This window comes from Pithys albifrons, chromosome 2, assembly GCF_047495875.1.
Source record: "Pithys albifrons albifrons isolate INPA30051 chromosome 2, PitAlb_v1, whole genome shotgun sequence".
NCBI lineage: Eukaryota > Metazoa > Chordata > Aves > Passeriformes > Thamnophilidae > Pithys > Pithys albifrons.
Genome location: NC_092459.1, coordinates 73,092,555 through 73,105,958, shown reverse-complemented (window position 1 = coordinate 73,105,958; position 13,404 = coordinate 73,092,555). Strand labels below are relative to the sequence as shown.

The following is a 13,404-nucleotide window of genomic DNA, read 5'->3' as shown; positions in this document are numbered from 1 at the left end:
CCGGGCGAGGCAGGCGAGGCCAGCGAGGCCGGAGGGATGGAGGATGTGCCTCCTTCTCGCGGGAACCGGGCTCGGGGCGCCCCGACGGCGGGTCCCGGCCGCGCTCCTGTCCGCGCTGCCGGCGCCTGGCGCCGCCTCCCGGGGTCTTCGCCGCACTCCTGGCCCCGCCACCTCGACGGCGCGCTCTGTCCCCCTGCCCGCCCCTCCGCGCCGCTCCGCTGCCTGGGGGAAGGACGCGGCCACCCTGCCCGCCTCCCGCACCGCCCCTGCACCGCCCGCCGAGGGCGGGCCGGGGCCCGCGATGGCCCTGCAGGTAGGCGAGGTGGGGAGGGGGCGGCGGTGGTTATGTCACCGCCGCGGAGGGGCGAGCCGGAGGCGCGCCACGGCGCCGCTGATTGACAGCGGGGCCCGGCCCGCAGCCCATAAAGGCGGCGGCGCGGGGCGCGGGGCTGCGCAGGGATTTGCGACGGCGGTAACCGCGCATCGCATCGCCCTCCACTCCCCACCGGCCTCCCCTCGACAGAGCCCCAGCGCACCATCGGCTCCCCCATGCCAGGTAGGGCGGGGAGACGCCGTGCCCCGCCGCGGAGCCCCCTCGGGGGGCGGCTGTCGCCCGGCGCGGCCGGAGGAGGCGGCGAGGGCTGCTCCGCCCGTCGCCCGATCGGAGCTCGACGTGGGCACCCGCCGGCGCTGCCGCATCCCGCGGGTGTCCGTGGGGCGAGACGAAGCGAGCGGCCGCGGGGCGGGCGGGCCGGAGGCGGAGTGCGGCACCTGCCCCCTGCCTCGCCGGGCACTGCCCGCGGCAGCCCTGCCTGCCGCCGCGCCCCTCGTCCGGACAGGGACCCGCGGGAAACTGCTGGGGGCGGAGGGGAGAGGGGAGTTCTGGCTGCTGGCGGTGGTTGTCTGTGGTACCCTGGGGGTGACAGGTAATAAGAGTTCCCTGTAGGACAAAGAAAATGCAGACAGTAAGAGGTAGCGGCATCCCTGAGTCCTTACAAAAATGTGCGGAGTTGGCAGTGCTGAAGTGATTTGGCCGTACCCAGAGAACTGGATGTCTACACATTCCGGGGAATGCTTCTGCTCCATTCATTGCGAGTGCAGACACATATGGAAATGCAATTATGTGGCTTAAAACTGCATAGTGCTAGACGGCAAAAACGGCATGAGGTTAAAATTCACTTTATCCAACTATGATTGGGTATGGACAATTGTAAGAATGGGTAAAATATCTCTCTCTCAATTTATGTACATATGCACACAGACAAGAAAGAGAGAGCAGTTTTTATGTTGATGCTGAAAAGTACCTCTGTTACTCAGAACCAACATCTAGTGAGATCCCATTAACCCACAAGGATTTTTAGCTGAATACTGTGCTCCAAAGTAAAGATACAGCTAGAAATAGGCTGTATTCTCTGTAGTATCGTGTGATCTCTATGCCTGCTACTGAAATTTTATGGAGAAAATAGTAGTGTATATTTTTCGTATGTCTTTCCTTTTTTATTACTTAGGGCATTTAGATAAAATGGAGCTTTATCATCCATAATTCCTCTTCACTTGATGTCATGTTTTACTTCTGTCACCAAGAATAGCCCCAAAATAACTATCTCAAGAATCAGACAAGATAAAAATTCTGATTTTATATTTATTGTTGCTATTTATGGCATTTCAGGAGGTAAATTAAAATACTTGAATTTGATAAATATTATTTCCCTAATACTTACTTCTTTTTGGGTTATTCATAGGAGTAATGCTGCAGAGGAGAGGGCTGTTGTGGCTTGCTGTCTTGATAACCCTGTGGGCTTCCTCAAATACTCAGGGTAAGTTCTGACGCTTCTTAACTAGATACAGACTAACTCTCAAAGTTAAAAGTTGGTGTAAAATGTTGGCTTTCCTGAGCTATGGTGGGCAAAGTAATCATAAAGGATTTTTTTACAAGTCCCTGGGTTAATTTTGATAGATGTATCTTACCAATGCTAAATGAAGACTCCTCAAAAATATCAAAAAATTGCTATATTTGGAAATTATTGATCAAAATTTATATAATCTCAGAAATAATTGCTGCTGTATTTTCATGTGCAGTGGAAATGTGCAGTGAAAGCAACAGAATCACTGAGTGGGATGAACATTTTAAAAAGACAGCGATAGAGAAATAGACATCTAGAGACCAAATAAAAGTAGAATGCAAATTGGCATCATGCCAGACTCTCATTTACATCTGACTTCTTGGCTGGAATCTTTAAAAAGCAAATCCCTTGCCTTCTGTTGTCATGTAGCCACATAGATTCTTATAATTCGATTTTTATTAGCTTACTGTCAAAATATAGAAATGATGCCTCACCTTCCTTATCCATTCATATCTATTAACAAAATTAATAAATTTCTGCTTGCATCCATGTGTAGGCATATACATGGCTTACAGCATGTGTGTATATATATATATATCTACAAATATGTACTACATAGTGCTATAAAATATAAAGCCACATATTTGATTATATAATCAAAAGTATTTGTTTTGGTACACATGTTTGTGGAAGTAGGAAAGTAGTGGATTTACTCTGCTGGTCCTTTCATCTGTCATATAATTGCAGTTACTAAGTACAGTGTGCAGAGTTGTTTCTTCTAAGACTTTTGGTAGACACATTGTTACACACTGTTAACTTTTTTCAGATGGTGACAAGGAAGAGGAGACTACCTTTGATTTACTTCAAGTCAGTAACATAAACCGAAAGACAATTGGAGCAAAAGTGTTTCGAGGTCCAGACCCCACTACTCCAGCATATCGTTTCATTCGGTTTGACCACATACCTCCGTGTAAACCAGAGAAATTAAAAAAGATTGTCAGACTAATACGGCAGAATGAGGGTTTTATCCTTTCAGCCACCTTGAGACAGGACAGGCAATCTAGAGGCACTATCCTTGCTTTGGAGGGTCCCGGCATCAGTGAGAGGCAGTTTGAGATCATTTCCAATGGCCGGGCCAACACCCTGGACCTTATCTATTGGGTGGATGGCTTCCAGAACGTGATTTCCCTGGAAGACGTGGACCTCGCTGACTCACAATGGAAGAACCTTACCATGCAAATAACAGGGGAGAATTACAACCTCTATGTTGGCTGTGACCTTATTGACAGCTTCATCCTGGAGGAGCCTTTCTACGAGCAGCTGAAAGCAGAGAACAGTAGACTGTATGTGGCAAAAGGATCTGTTCGGGAGAATCATTTCAGGGTAGGTGACCTGCAGAAGCTTAGGTCTCTGGTGAGGTAAGAAGGTAACTGAAAGTAGTTTGAGGAGTTGAAATAGGTGGAGTTTTGTTCTCCTAACGCCTCTTGGATTTGATGGCATCACAGGTTTTCCCAAGCAGACTTTCTTCAGAGTGTGTTTTTATTAGTTGCTGGGTCGGTGTTGTGTGATTTGGGGTTCCTGAAAGCAAAGGATTGGTAAAACAAAGTCCAGGTCCAGGAATAGTGTACAAAACCAATTTTTGGGCTTTCTTATGCAACCATCCTTTTTCTTTTCCAGAAGTAAGGCTCCTACACATATTGCATTTTTGTGGTGATTTGTAGAACTCTTTGGAAATTTCTTGAAGAACTCTTTTTCCATTGAAATGTATCTATTCAAATCATAAGAGCTCATCAATATTTTTATTTTTTTATTTAAAGAAGAAGAAACAAATGAATTTTTAATGGAGCTGAAGCATGTGGTGTTGGTCCATCCCCTAACAGAACATCCTGGTTTGCCATTTGAAATATTTCACTTCAATTTAATTTTTTTTAAAAAAAGAGAAAAAATTGAAAAAATAAATAGAAAAAATGTTTTGATCAGTCTTGTAAATGAGATTTTTTTTTTAATTTTGGAGGAAAACATTTAAAATGAGGCAATTATAAACTTTTTTGTTTTCCTATCAAATAAGTTATCTTCTGACTCGGATGCTAGGCGGCCCAAGAGCTTTAAGGATGACATCTTTTCACTCACAGCTGAAATCAAGTTTGTACTCATGGCTTCAAAAATTTCAGAAAGCCCTTTCTTTCTCATCATCTTGTGCCATCTAGTTTTCAACCAGAGCATGACATGCTGGAGTGATTCCATGAGGTGATCAGTTTTGGCAAGGATATCAGAAGTTCTTGCCCACAGCCTCTCTATTGCTGCCTCCATGACTAAGTTTCTCCATCAGTTGTGCTCCTAGAATTGGCTCTGAAGGTGTACTGTTACACAGGTCACTGAAACTATGTGGTTTTTTAATTAGTTTTTTTTCTTTGACTTCTTTTTTTTAAGTGAAATAGATACCAGGTTTTATAGTGTTGTCTCAGGATAGTGTCAGCACAATTGAGGAAGCAGTGAACTATGGTCCATGAGAATAACTGGATAAGAATGGAAGTGCAATGGTGAAGGAAAGGCTCTGACTTCATGATGAATGTCTTGTAGAACTGCAATCTAAAATCCACTATGAAAATGGATATTTGAGCTCATAGCTGATTATTAACTTTTATTATTCAGAACATGCCTACTTTTGTTGCTTATAGTACTGAAGTTGTATATAGCAAAACTATAAACACTTTCTTTGGTCATGTTTAATGCCTTGTGGATTGTTTTTAATGTATTTACTTATGGCTGGATCCAGTCAGTAGCATGGGATTAAGACAGATCGGTTATCATTTACTCCCAAATTGATCATACTGTTTTTAATTTTTTTAATTATTGTTACAGGGTCTTTTGCAAAATATTCAGTTAATCTTTGATACTTCAATAGAGGATGTTCTGCGTAAAAAAGGATGCCAGAGAAGCCAGTCAAGTAAGGCTTTGTTTATCTTATTGTATTGTTCAGTTGACTCTGAAAATTAAAAATGTCTATGGAGATGTATTATCCTAAAACAGATCCCTTTGAAATTAAAAAGACCATGAGTTGCTTTTTGGAGGTAATAGGAACATATTTTTAGCTCGACATACCATTTCTGTTCTCTAGCCTACTATTTTAGTTTATGTTGCTTAGGTTTACAACTCTGAGCCTCTGTTTTTAGGTTTAAAAAAAAACTTGTTGAGCAAGAAATTAATAGAAATAGATGGGAAAATGCATATGTAGGAAAATATCTACATACTTCCATGAGTTGTCTGAATTCCTTGGCAATAACTTTGTTGGCTCAAAGAGGCTTTGAGTTTGAATCTCAAAGTATTGTTGATCAAAGCAACCTCAGGAAAATAAGAAATAAAAGGAAGAGATGTGGAAGGTATGTATGTGACAGGGTGATGTGTTCTTTTTAGTCTAATTTGTGTTGACCTCACCAGGAGAGAAGCACTCTGTGTGTAGGAGTATATTGGATTCCTCATGAAAGAATTATCAGTGTTTGTCAGGTATGCACTAAGGTTTTGTACTCAAGCTGGTGGGAGGTTCTGTCTATTTTATTTTCCAGTGTCTGTAACTGACAAGAGCACAGTCAAGAATCAGAGCTAACTGTATCTATCAGAGGAATGTAGTGGGTGAGCAAGGCAGTCAGGACTTCAAGGTTTCTTTAAAACTCCTGCCGTCCAAAATGCCATTATTTCTGTTACTTTGCTAAAATGTGACATAGAGCAAATCAATTAAGCCAACTGAGCTTAATTTCTTTCCTTGTTTATGCAAACCCCAGAAATTAATCCATAGCAGGTCTTGAATCCTTCAAAGGGGGAGAGAGTATTGAGATTTTGTAATAAAAAGACTCTAGAAGGTACATAAATGTGTCTGTGTATATGGATATATATACCTGTAGGGGTGTATATGCCTAGAAAAATTAGCTGAGCTCTCTAGTCTGTTTTTAAATGTGGATAAAGAATGTTCATGAAGGATAGAGTTTGACATTTATCAGTGGAAACTGGTAAACATTTATCTTTGACATTTATCAGTGGAAACAAAAATCCCAGAAGTCAAGGTAAAACTTTGAAGGCACATTCAGCAGTCAGAGGCAGAGCAGTCTCAGTCAAGTGGATAGGAACCCTAGGTGTAGATGGATTGCATCAAGAAAACCAACAAAAGTCAGCGTATACAAATTACTTTTCGTTGATTGCCACTAAGGAACATAGTGTGACCACATATATTGAAGTAACACCAAATGGAAATGGGATGTTACTCTACTTCTACTATGAAGAGGAAGCTGATGGGAGCCTAAAGGAATAATTTGAGTTCTGCATGCTGATACATACCTCAGGAGGAATTCCTATACTGTTCAGCTGTTGTAGCTATAACCAACAGATAATATTTTCTTATTGTACTTTTTATCACATCTGTCAACTACAAAATTTTCAGGTCCTATAAATTATACAGATTTGAGGTTTTTGTTTTAGCCTTCCTGTGAAGTGTTAAGCAAATAGTTCAATTCACAGTATTTTTACATTTACTTTGCAACACCAAGAGAACACTATAAGATGGAAATTTCTTGTGCAGCAACAAAAGAGAGCTAATAGCACACTGGCCTGAGGCCATCAAAATTACTCGACAGGATTGTTACATGCATGTCTGATTCTCTTACATTTCCTATCCAGCTTAATTACAGAATCAAGAATGTGTAAGGTTGAAAGGCACCACAGTTGGTCTTCTGGTCCAAACTTCTTGCTCCATCAGGGTCATCCTAGAGCACATGAAATATCTCCAGTGAGGAAGACTCCACAATCTCTGGGCAATCTCTTCCAGTGTGTAGTTACCTGCACGGTAAAGAAGTTCTTATATTCAGATAGAACTTCCTGTGAATCAGTTTCTGCCTATTGCCTCTTGTCCTATTGCTTGGCACCACTGAGAAGAGCCTGGGTCCATCCTCTTGGCACCCTCCCTCGAGATATTTATACACATTGATGAGATCTCTTATCAATCTCTTCACAAGACAACACGCCTAACTCTCTCAGCCTATCCTTGTAAAAGAGATGCTTTAATTATTTTTGTAGCCCTTTCCTGGAACTGCTCCAGGACCTCCATCTCTCTCTCTCTTTTACTGAGGAGCCCAGAACTGGACACAGCACTCCAGGTATGGCCTCACCAGGGCTGAGTACATGGGTAGGATGGTTCTTCTCTGCCCATCTCTCCAGCGTGTTGAGGTCCCTTTAAAGGGCTGCACAGCTCTCTGGGGTATCAACCACTCCTCGCAGCTTTGTGTCATCAGCAGACTTGCTAAGGAGGCACCTGCCTCTTCATCCAAGTAATTGATAAAAGAGTTAAATACTGGGTCCAGTAATGAACCTTGGGGGACACTGCTTGGGACAATAAGCACAGCTGAAAAGCCATTGGTGATGTCTTACTGACCATAAAGTATGTGTTTTCCCATTTTGATGTCCCACCTGTTGAGCTGAGTTACAAGCTCTAAGATGCCATATTTATGTGCGAATGTCCCATAACAGCAAGGCAGATGTTAGCAATGAAGTGCCCTCAGCTTTTAGTACACAAGAAAGGATAGAACTGTGTTTTCCTAATGTATCTTTAGTCCTAATATGAGAATATGAAGTATGGTGAAATAGTAGCTTGGGATTGTTGTTGGGTTGAGGGCAGGAAAGTATGTTGGTATTGTGGTGGCTGCAAATCCTTTAGGCAAATCCTTTATGTATGGCACTGGATAGGAGAGATGACAAAAAACATGCCTAAAAACATCAATAAAATCCCTTCTTGAGCTATATCAACAGAATGGCATTTGCATATGTGAAAGGATGCACATTTTGCTCTTCTGGATTCTCAAAGATAATCATGTGGTCCTTAGGAAATTAGCAGGAAGCCAGCAGCAGAGAACTGATTTCCCAGTGATCCCCAGGCATCTTATTTCAGTCACTGCCAAGTACCAGTAGGAAGTGTGGATTTAGTTCTTCTAACATAGTTTTGGTTTATGTTTCCTGCTGAGATTGCAACTTTATTAATGTCCTCAGAATGTTCCGGTCAAGGCACACTCCATGTTAGCTTGAAAAGTATGAAACTAATGACCTGAGAAGTGCTATGGGAGGATCTGAGAAATCTAGTGTTTCAATGTGGTAGGAAAATTTCATTCTTTCCAGGGAATCAAAAAGCAGCTGAAGTAAAGTGTTATGACACAGAGTTCTGGTCTGCTATGTGGTTTTCTCCCATCCTGTAAATGAAGCTGGACAATTACTTCAACTTTGGAAAACTACGAATAATATTTTGTAGACCTTGGCTAGTGGTAGAGGCTTCATAGCTAATTTAAAAGCAAATCAAGCCAATCATTTCAACTGTGACTGAGAAGCAATCATTTAATGTCGTATTATGGGTTGGAAGGTGGTTCTTTTATTTCTAGCGTTCTAAATGAATGAAGAATACTTTGCTCCTGTTTTCACTTCCTTTTGTATTTAAATATACTCTTTACATTGCATGGTGAAGCATCAAATCTAGGCCTTAAAATTTTTGAAGCATTATCACCTTCTGTGTCTTGTCAACACTGAATTGTATAGAGGTATTTTGAATCATATGTTTTATGGCACACATTCCTGTGCTGATTTTTTTCATTTTAAATTGCTATATCCTTTTCTTGTCTTTTCTGTTTGTTAACTTGAGCCATTCCGACATCACTAAACCTGGTACATAAGTTTTATTGAGAGATAGGGCAGTATGGATTTCTGTTCAGCGGATACCAAATTTGAGTGTACTTGGTGGAGATTTAAATGCTTAACAGAACACAGACTTTTATTTAGTTACCTATGTGTTTTTTATTAATTAAAAATTATGCTTTCTGTGATATTATTTTCCAGAAATTTACTGTAGACAGGAATATCTTTTGAACATGTCTGGTTCTCCCTGTATAATGCATGCAAAGTCCTGTTTCAATTATAATTTGGCTGTTGGAGCCGTGTTTGGAGTGACAAATCAAATATTCTCTCTGATCTTAGTTTGACCTCCATTTCACTTCAGAATTAAACTTTAACATTATTAAACTTAAACATTTTTGTAACAGGTCCCCTGAGCTTAACACCAGGCAGTGCAATATAGAATGGCCCAAAGTCTGGTATAGATTGCATAATGGCCCAAATTTGGGCCAAATCACCATGGAATTTGTGGACACAACAAAGACAATGACTTTCTATAAGAAAGCTTTCTTCTGCCTTTTTCTCTGCATCACGAAAATGAGCTGGGTCATGAAAAAATCTGAAACCTCTCATGTCTCTTGAATAGATAAAATGGGTTTGCTTTTCTGATACTGTTTTCTTTTGTTAGCCTTCTTCATAAATGAATGTGTTGCAGTGCCAACAGTTTTAAAGTGAGGGCCATGTGAGACACAGCTTGGCTCTTAATTTTGAAAAGAGAAAGCCTATAATTGGAACCAGCTGACATCTAATCCCTCTTTTTTATTCATGGGTATAATAAGCATGAAGGTCTGCCAAAATAGATGTGTTTAAACCTTACCCATGGGTGCCAATCTATTTCAGCAGGAATCTATAATCTGTGGGAAAACTTTGTATATGCTGCTCTTCCCTTTCCTTCTTTTGCTATCAGCTGAAGTTAACACCATCAATGAGAGTACTGAAATCCTTCACTTGAGCCCTGCAGTCACAACCGAGTATGTGGGCGAGAAACCAGGAAAGGCTGAGTTCTGTGACCGTTCCTGTGAGGAGCTGGGATCAATGTTCACAGAGCTCACCGGTCTGCGCATTGTGGTGAACAACTTAGCTGATAACCTCCAAAAAGTGGTAGGTACCCATAGAAGTCTGAAGAACTGAAAGAGGTTTGCTGTGCAGTGCTTTTTCCTTCTTTGTTTTACGCCAGAGGCAGATAATAGGGATTTCTGTATTACATATGTATAGCTGTTGGTATACCTGCATGATGTAGAGAAGTCCTGTTTTTGTTGTGACTAGTTATGTAGTTCTTGGATATAATGCTTTGAAGGCTTGGTTTTCACAGACTGGATTTAAAAGGGCACACACCCATGCAGGGGAAATCAATCCGTTCAAAGGTTACTGCAGGTTTGGAAATTGAAAGCTAGCAATCCAAACCTTGCCTGGGTACTGTTAAAACATTGTTACCATGCTTGTAGCATTTATGAATACATCAGTAATTGGCTGCGCAGAGTACCTAAACTGTAAGTAAATGTATGGAATATTAATAGTTGAAGTATGATGCTGACATTTCACTGAAGTCAGCCCTTCTTCTTACTTTGAATCAGTTAATTATTTCTGAAGGGATTTTATTACTATGCCATTTGTCTCAGGACTAAAATCTTCTCACTTAAAACTGAGATGTATTAGAGGTAAGAAATCTGCTAAGAACAGATTTCCCTTAATATTGTGTGACAGTGTTTGTACCATTACTACGAGAATTACTATGCAGTATTGCAATACCTGAGATCCTCTTCTTTAGGTACATAAATATGTAAAAAATTTAGACTTTTTTTAATGGAAGAAATAAATCCAGTAATGTCAGTTTTGTTTAGTTAAACAAGTTTGCTTACGAAGTACACAAATTGGTTTTGTTTACTTCATTTTCTAGTCTGAAGAGAACCAAATTATGTGGGAATTGATTGGGCCTAACAAAACACTGAAGAACCAGTCTGTTTGCTGGCAGGATGGTCGTGTCTTTGCAGATAATGAAAGCTGGATTGTAGATAGCTGCACCAAGTGCACCTGCCAGGTGAGGTTTTGAAAACATTCTTCTCTGTAGAAATGGATAGCAGGTTTAATCCCACTCAGCTGGGTGTTGTCAGGTCATATTTTCTTAGATCTTGGCCTGGAATTACTGATACTTATAAAAAGTAGTCCCTGTGTCCATGACAGAACAAAGAATTTCCACACAATAAACTTCCCCAGATGCCCACCTTCACTTGCCTCTGTATGTGAGCATAAGTCAGTAAGCTGATTTCTTTGCCTGTAGGATTCTAAAATTGTGTGCCATCAAATTACCTGCCCAGCAGTCTCCTGTGCTGATCCATCTTTTGTTGAAGGTGAATGCTGTCCAGTCTGCTCTCACTGTGAGTATTTAACTGAAGAGAAAGACAGCCTTTGGCAGTATTTAAAATCACTGCTAGTGTTTTGGAAAAATCAAAACAAGTAAGAGGTCAAAGCAGGTAAGATCAAATATGAAACTTACATGTAAACAAAGATCAGTTGAAGGAACTTGGCTTCCTGAAGTTACCTTCTGGTTGAGTTGCTCTCTCTTCAGTGATTATATTGCTTGCTTACAATTAAGACAATAACCTCCTTAGATACATTGCACACAAAATGTTAAAAGCATGCTTCTCCCCAGTCTTATTTTCTGAGGCTAGACATTCTGATTTTTGTTGGTTTGCAGTAGCACTGTGCCCTACTGTTTCTTTTCTATACTGCCTGATTAAAACAGACTAACAAGTTAGGATGTCTTCTTATCTCGTGAAGGAGGATGTTTAAGTTTCAAATCAAACATTTTATGTAGTTTGATGTAGTATTTATTGAGTACAAGTTATTTTTCCTCTCTGCTACTGTCATTCTGTTTTATTTCTTCTCTGTCATATATTCTCTTTTTGGTGTAATGCTTTACTTACAAACCTGGACAATGTTCCACATTTGTGACAGCATCATAGACCATGAACTAGACTTTGGAGTGACAATAGTTTTAAGAACTTCACTGATTAATTGACTTCACTGTGGGTTCAGTACATTTCCCTTTGTGCTGGACAAGTCTGTTACAGAAGAAAATGGTTGCTTTAATGTTCTAAATAAAAATGCATTGGAATATACTTGAAGCTTTATTGCCCATTCAGAGCATGGGGCATATTCTTACCATGTGCTCTTGATCATGTTCACTGTTATGTGATGTTCAAAGGTGGTGACACATTAATACTGAGCTGTATTCTGGAGTCAAAGGCAGCTGGGACTAAAATTTTTGGCTCAAGCCATTCTAGAGATAAGATGATCTTCCAAAGATCAATGCCTCATGCAAGTACAGTCCCCACAAGTTCATGAAGATACAGGATTCTTATCTGGACTAATGTCTCAGTATATTAAATCATAATTCCCTAACTTTGTGGCAGCTTAAGAAAGCAAAAGTAGAAAAGGAGAAATCTGTATGATAAAGTGCATATTCTACATAAAAAGGCAAGTGAAAGTCTTCTGAATAGGATTGTAGAGCAACTTGCAAAACTAACCCCTTTTTCTTACCTTTTGCTCTACAGCTGATGACAGTGAGGAAGGCTGGTCACCATGGTCAGACTGGACAAAGTGCTCGGTTACCTGTGGCTCTGGGACTCAGATGCGAGGAAGGTCATGTGATGTCACTAGGAGTGCTTGTACAGGCCCACACATCCAGACAAGGATGTGCAGCTTTAAGAAATGTGACCATCGCAGTAAGTAGTGAGATTTCTCCCTTTTTAAGAGCTTCTTTGAACATCTCTGAGCAAAACCAAGCTTAGTCAGGACAGTGTGTACTTGAACACTCATTTATGCATAGTTAAAGCAGCTATCATTAGATTCTTTATCATCGTCTCCCTTTCAAATACTCCTTTTCCTGATAATTTAATAGGTATGTTCATTCTGGGCTCAACTCTGTTAAGCAAAATGACAGTGAGTGATCCTTTCTTTAACATTATGAACTGGAGTCTCTTGTTTGAATTCAGTTTGGAGTCAACATTTCATTCATAATCATGATGTACAGGGCCTTGTTTAGATCTGCCAGTCATTTGCTATTGTTGGCCCATTCCATGAATTTACTTGTGTTTAGGGATGCAGTAATCATGGAAGACTTCTGCAAAATATCAAACTGCTTTTATATTTAAGGCACTTAGAAGGATCATATTCCAGAAATATAGTTAATACTATTGCAGGTATCTGCTATATCCAGGCTAATATAGTACCTGTCACAGTATCTAGAAGTTGAAGCTGTTCGATGTCCAAATGTGCATTTTGGACAAGTGTTTGTTTCATTGGAATGAGTTTATTTTTCAGATCACATATCTAGCATCAATTGTAGTCATATGTTGGTCACTGAAATTCCTAAGAAAGCTTTACTTGAATACCTGAGCTGACATTCTGGGCTTTGTAAGTGACAGTGGTGGGAAAGAGATTGGACATACATCAGATGTAGTGAGAGGTTTATCAGAAGGTTAATTTCACCAGTGAGTTTATGTTAGTGTTGCAGGTGTGCTGTTTCATTGAGTTTTACTCTTTTCTCTGACAGTACGTCAAGATGGTGGCTGGAGTCACTGGTCTCCTTGGTCTTCCTGTTCAGTTACCTGTGGAGTAGGGAATATCACCCGCATCCGCCTCTGCAATTCTCCTATTCCCCAGATGGGTGGGAAAAACTGTGTAGGAAATGGGCGTGAAACAGAGAAGTGTGAGAAGGTCCCATGCCCAGGTATGTCTGTGATCTTGAATCAAAAATGATCCAATAATATTCCAGCTCAATTTCTTTATTCAGATTTAAATTACAGTGAATTTCTGTGATGGAAAATGTAACTCTATTGTATGAGTGAAATAACACAAA

At 40.7% G+C, this 13,404-nt stretch overlaps 1 protein-coding gene across 2 annotated transcripts in view; it reads left to right on the top strand.

Moving 5' to 3' along the window:
• The first annotated feature begins 383 nt into the window (after positions 1-383).
• The window catches only part of THBS2 (thrombospondin 2), a 32,349-nt gene continuing 19,328 nt past the window's right edge, over positions 384-13,404 (top strand). Inside the window, exons 1-9 of one of the 2 annotated variants that reach the window (XM_071549477.1) lie at positions 384-556; positions 1,743-1,817; positions 2,671-3,227; positions 4,707-4,791; positions 9,451-9,644; positions 10,441-10,581; positions 10,822-10,918; positions 12,098-12,268; positions 13,099-13,275. In XM_071549477.1, the coding sequence (XP_071405578.1) occupies positions 550-556; positions 1,743-1,817; positions 2,671-3,227; positions 4,707-4,791; positions 9,451-9,644; positions 10,441-10,581; positions 10,822-10,918; positions 12,098-12,268; positions 13,099-13,275 (1,504 nt within the window). In that variant the 5' untranslated portion in view covers positions 384-549. Of the gene's footprint in view, positions 557-899; positions 927-1,742; positions 1,818-2,670; positions 3,228-4,706; positions 4,792-9,450; positions 9,645-10,440; positions 10,582-10,821; positions 10,919-12,097; positions 12,269-13,098; positions 13,276-13,404 lie in introns of those variants that run through there. The other variant, XM_071549478.1, reaches the window with a different exon arrangement.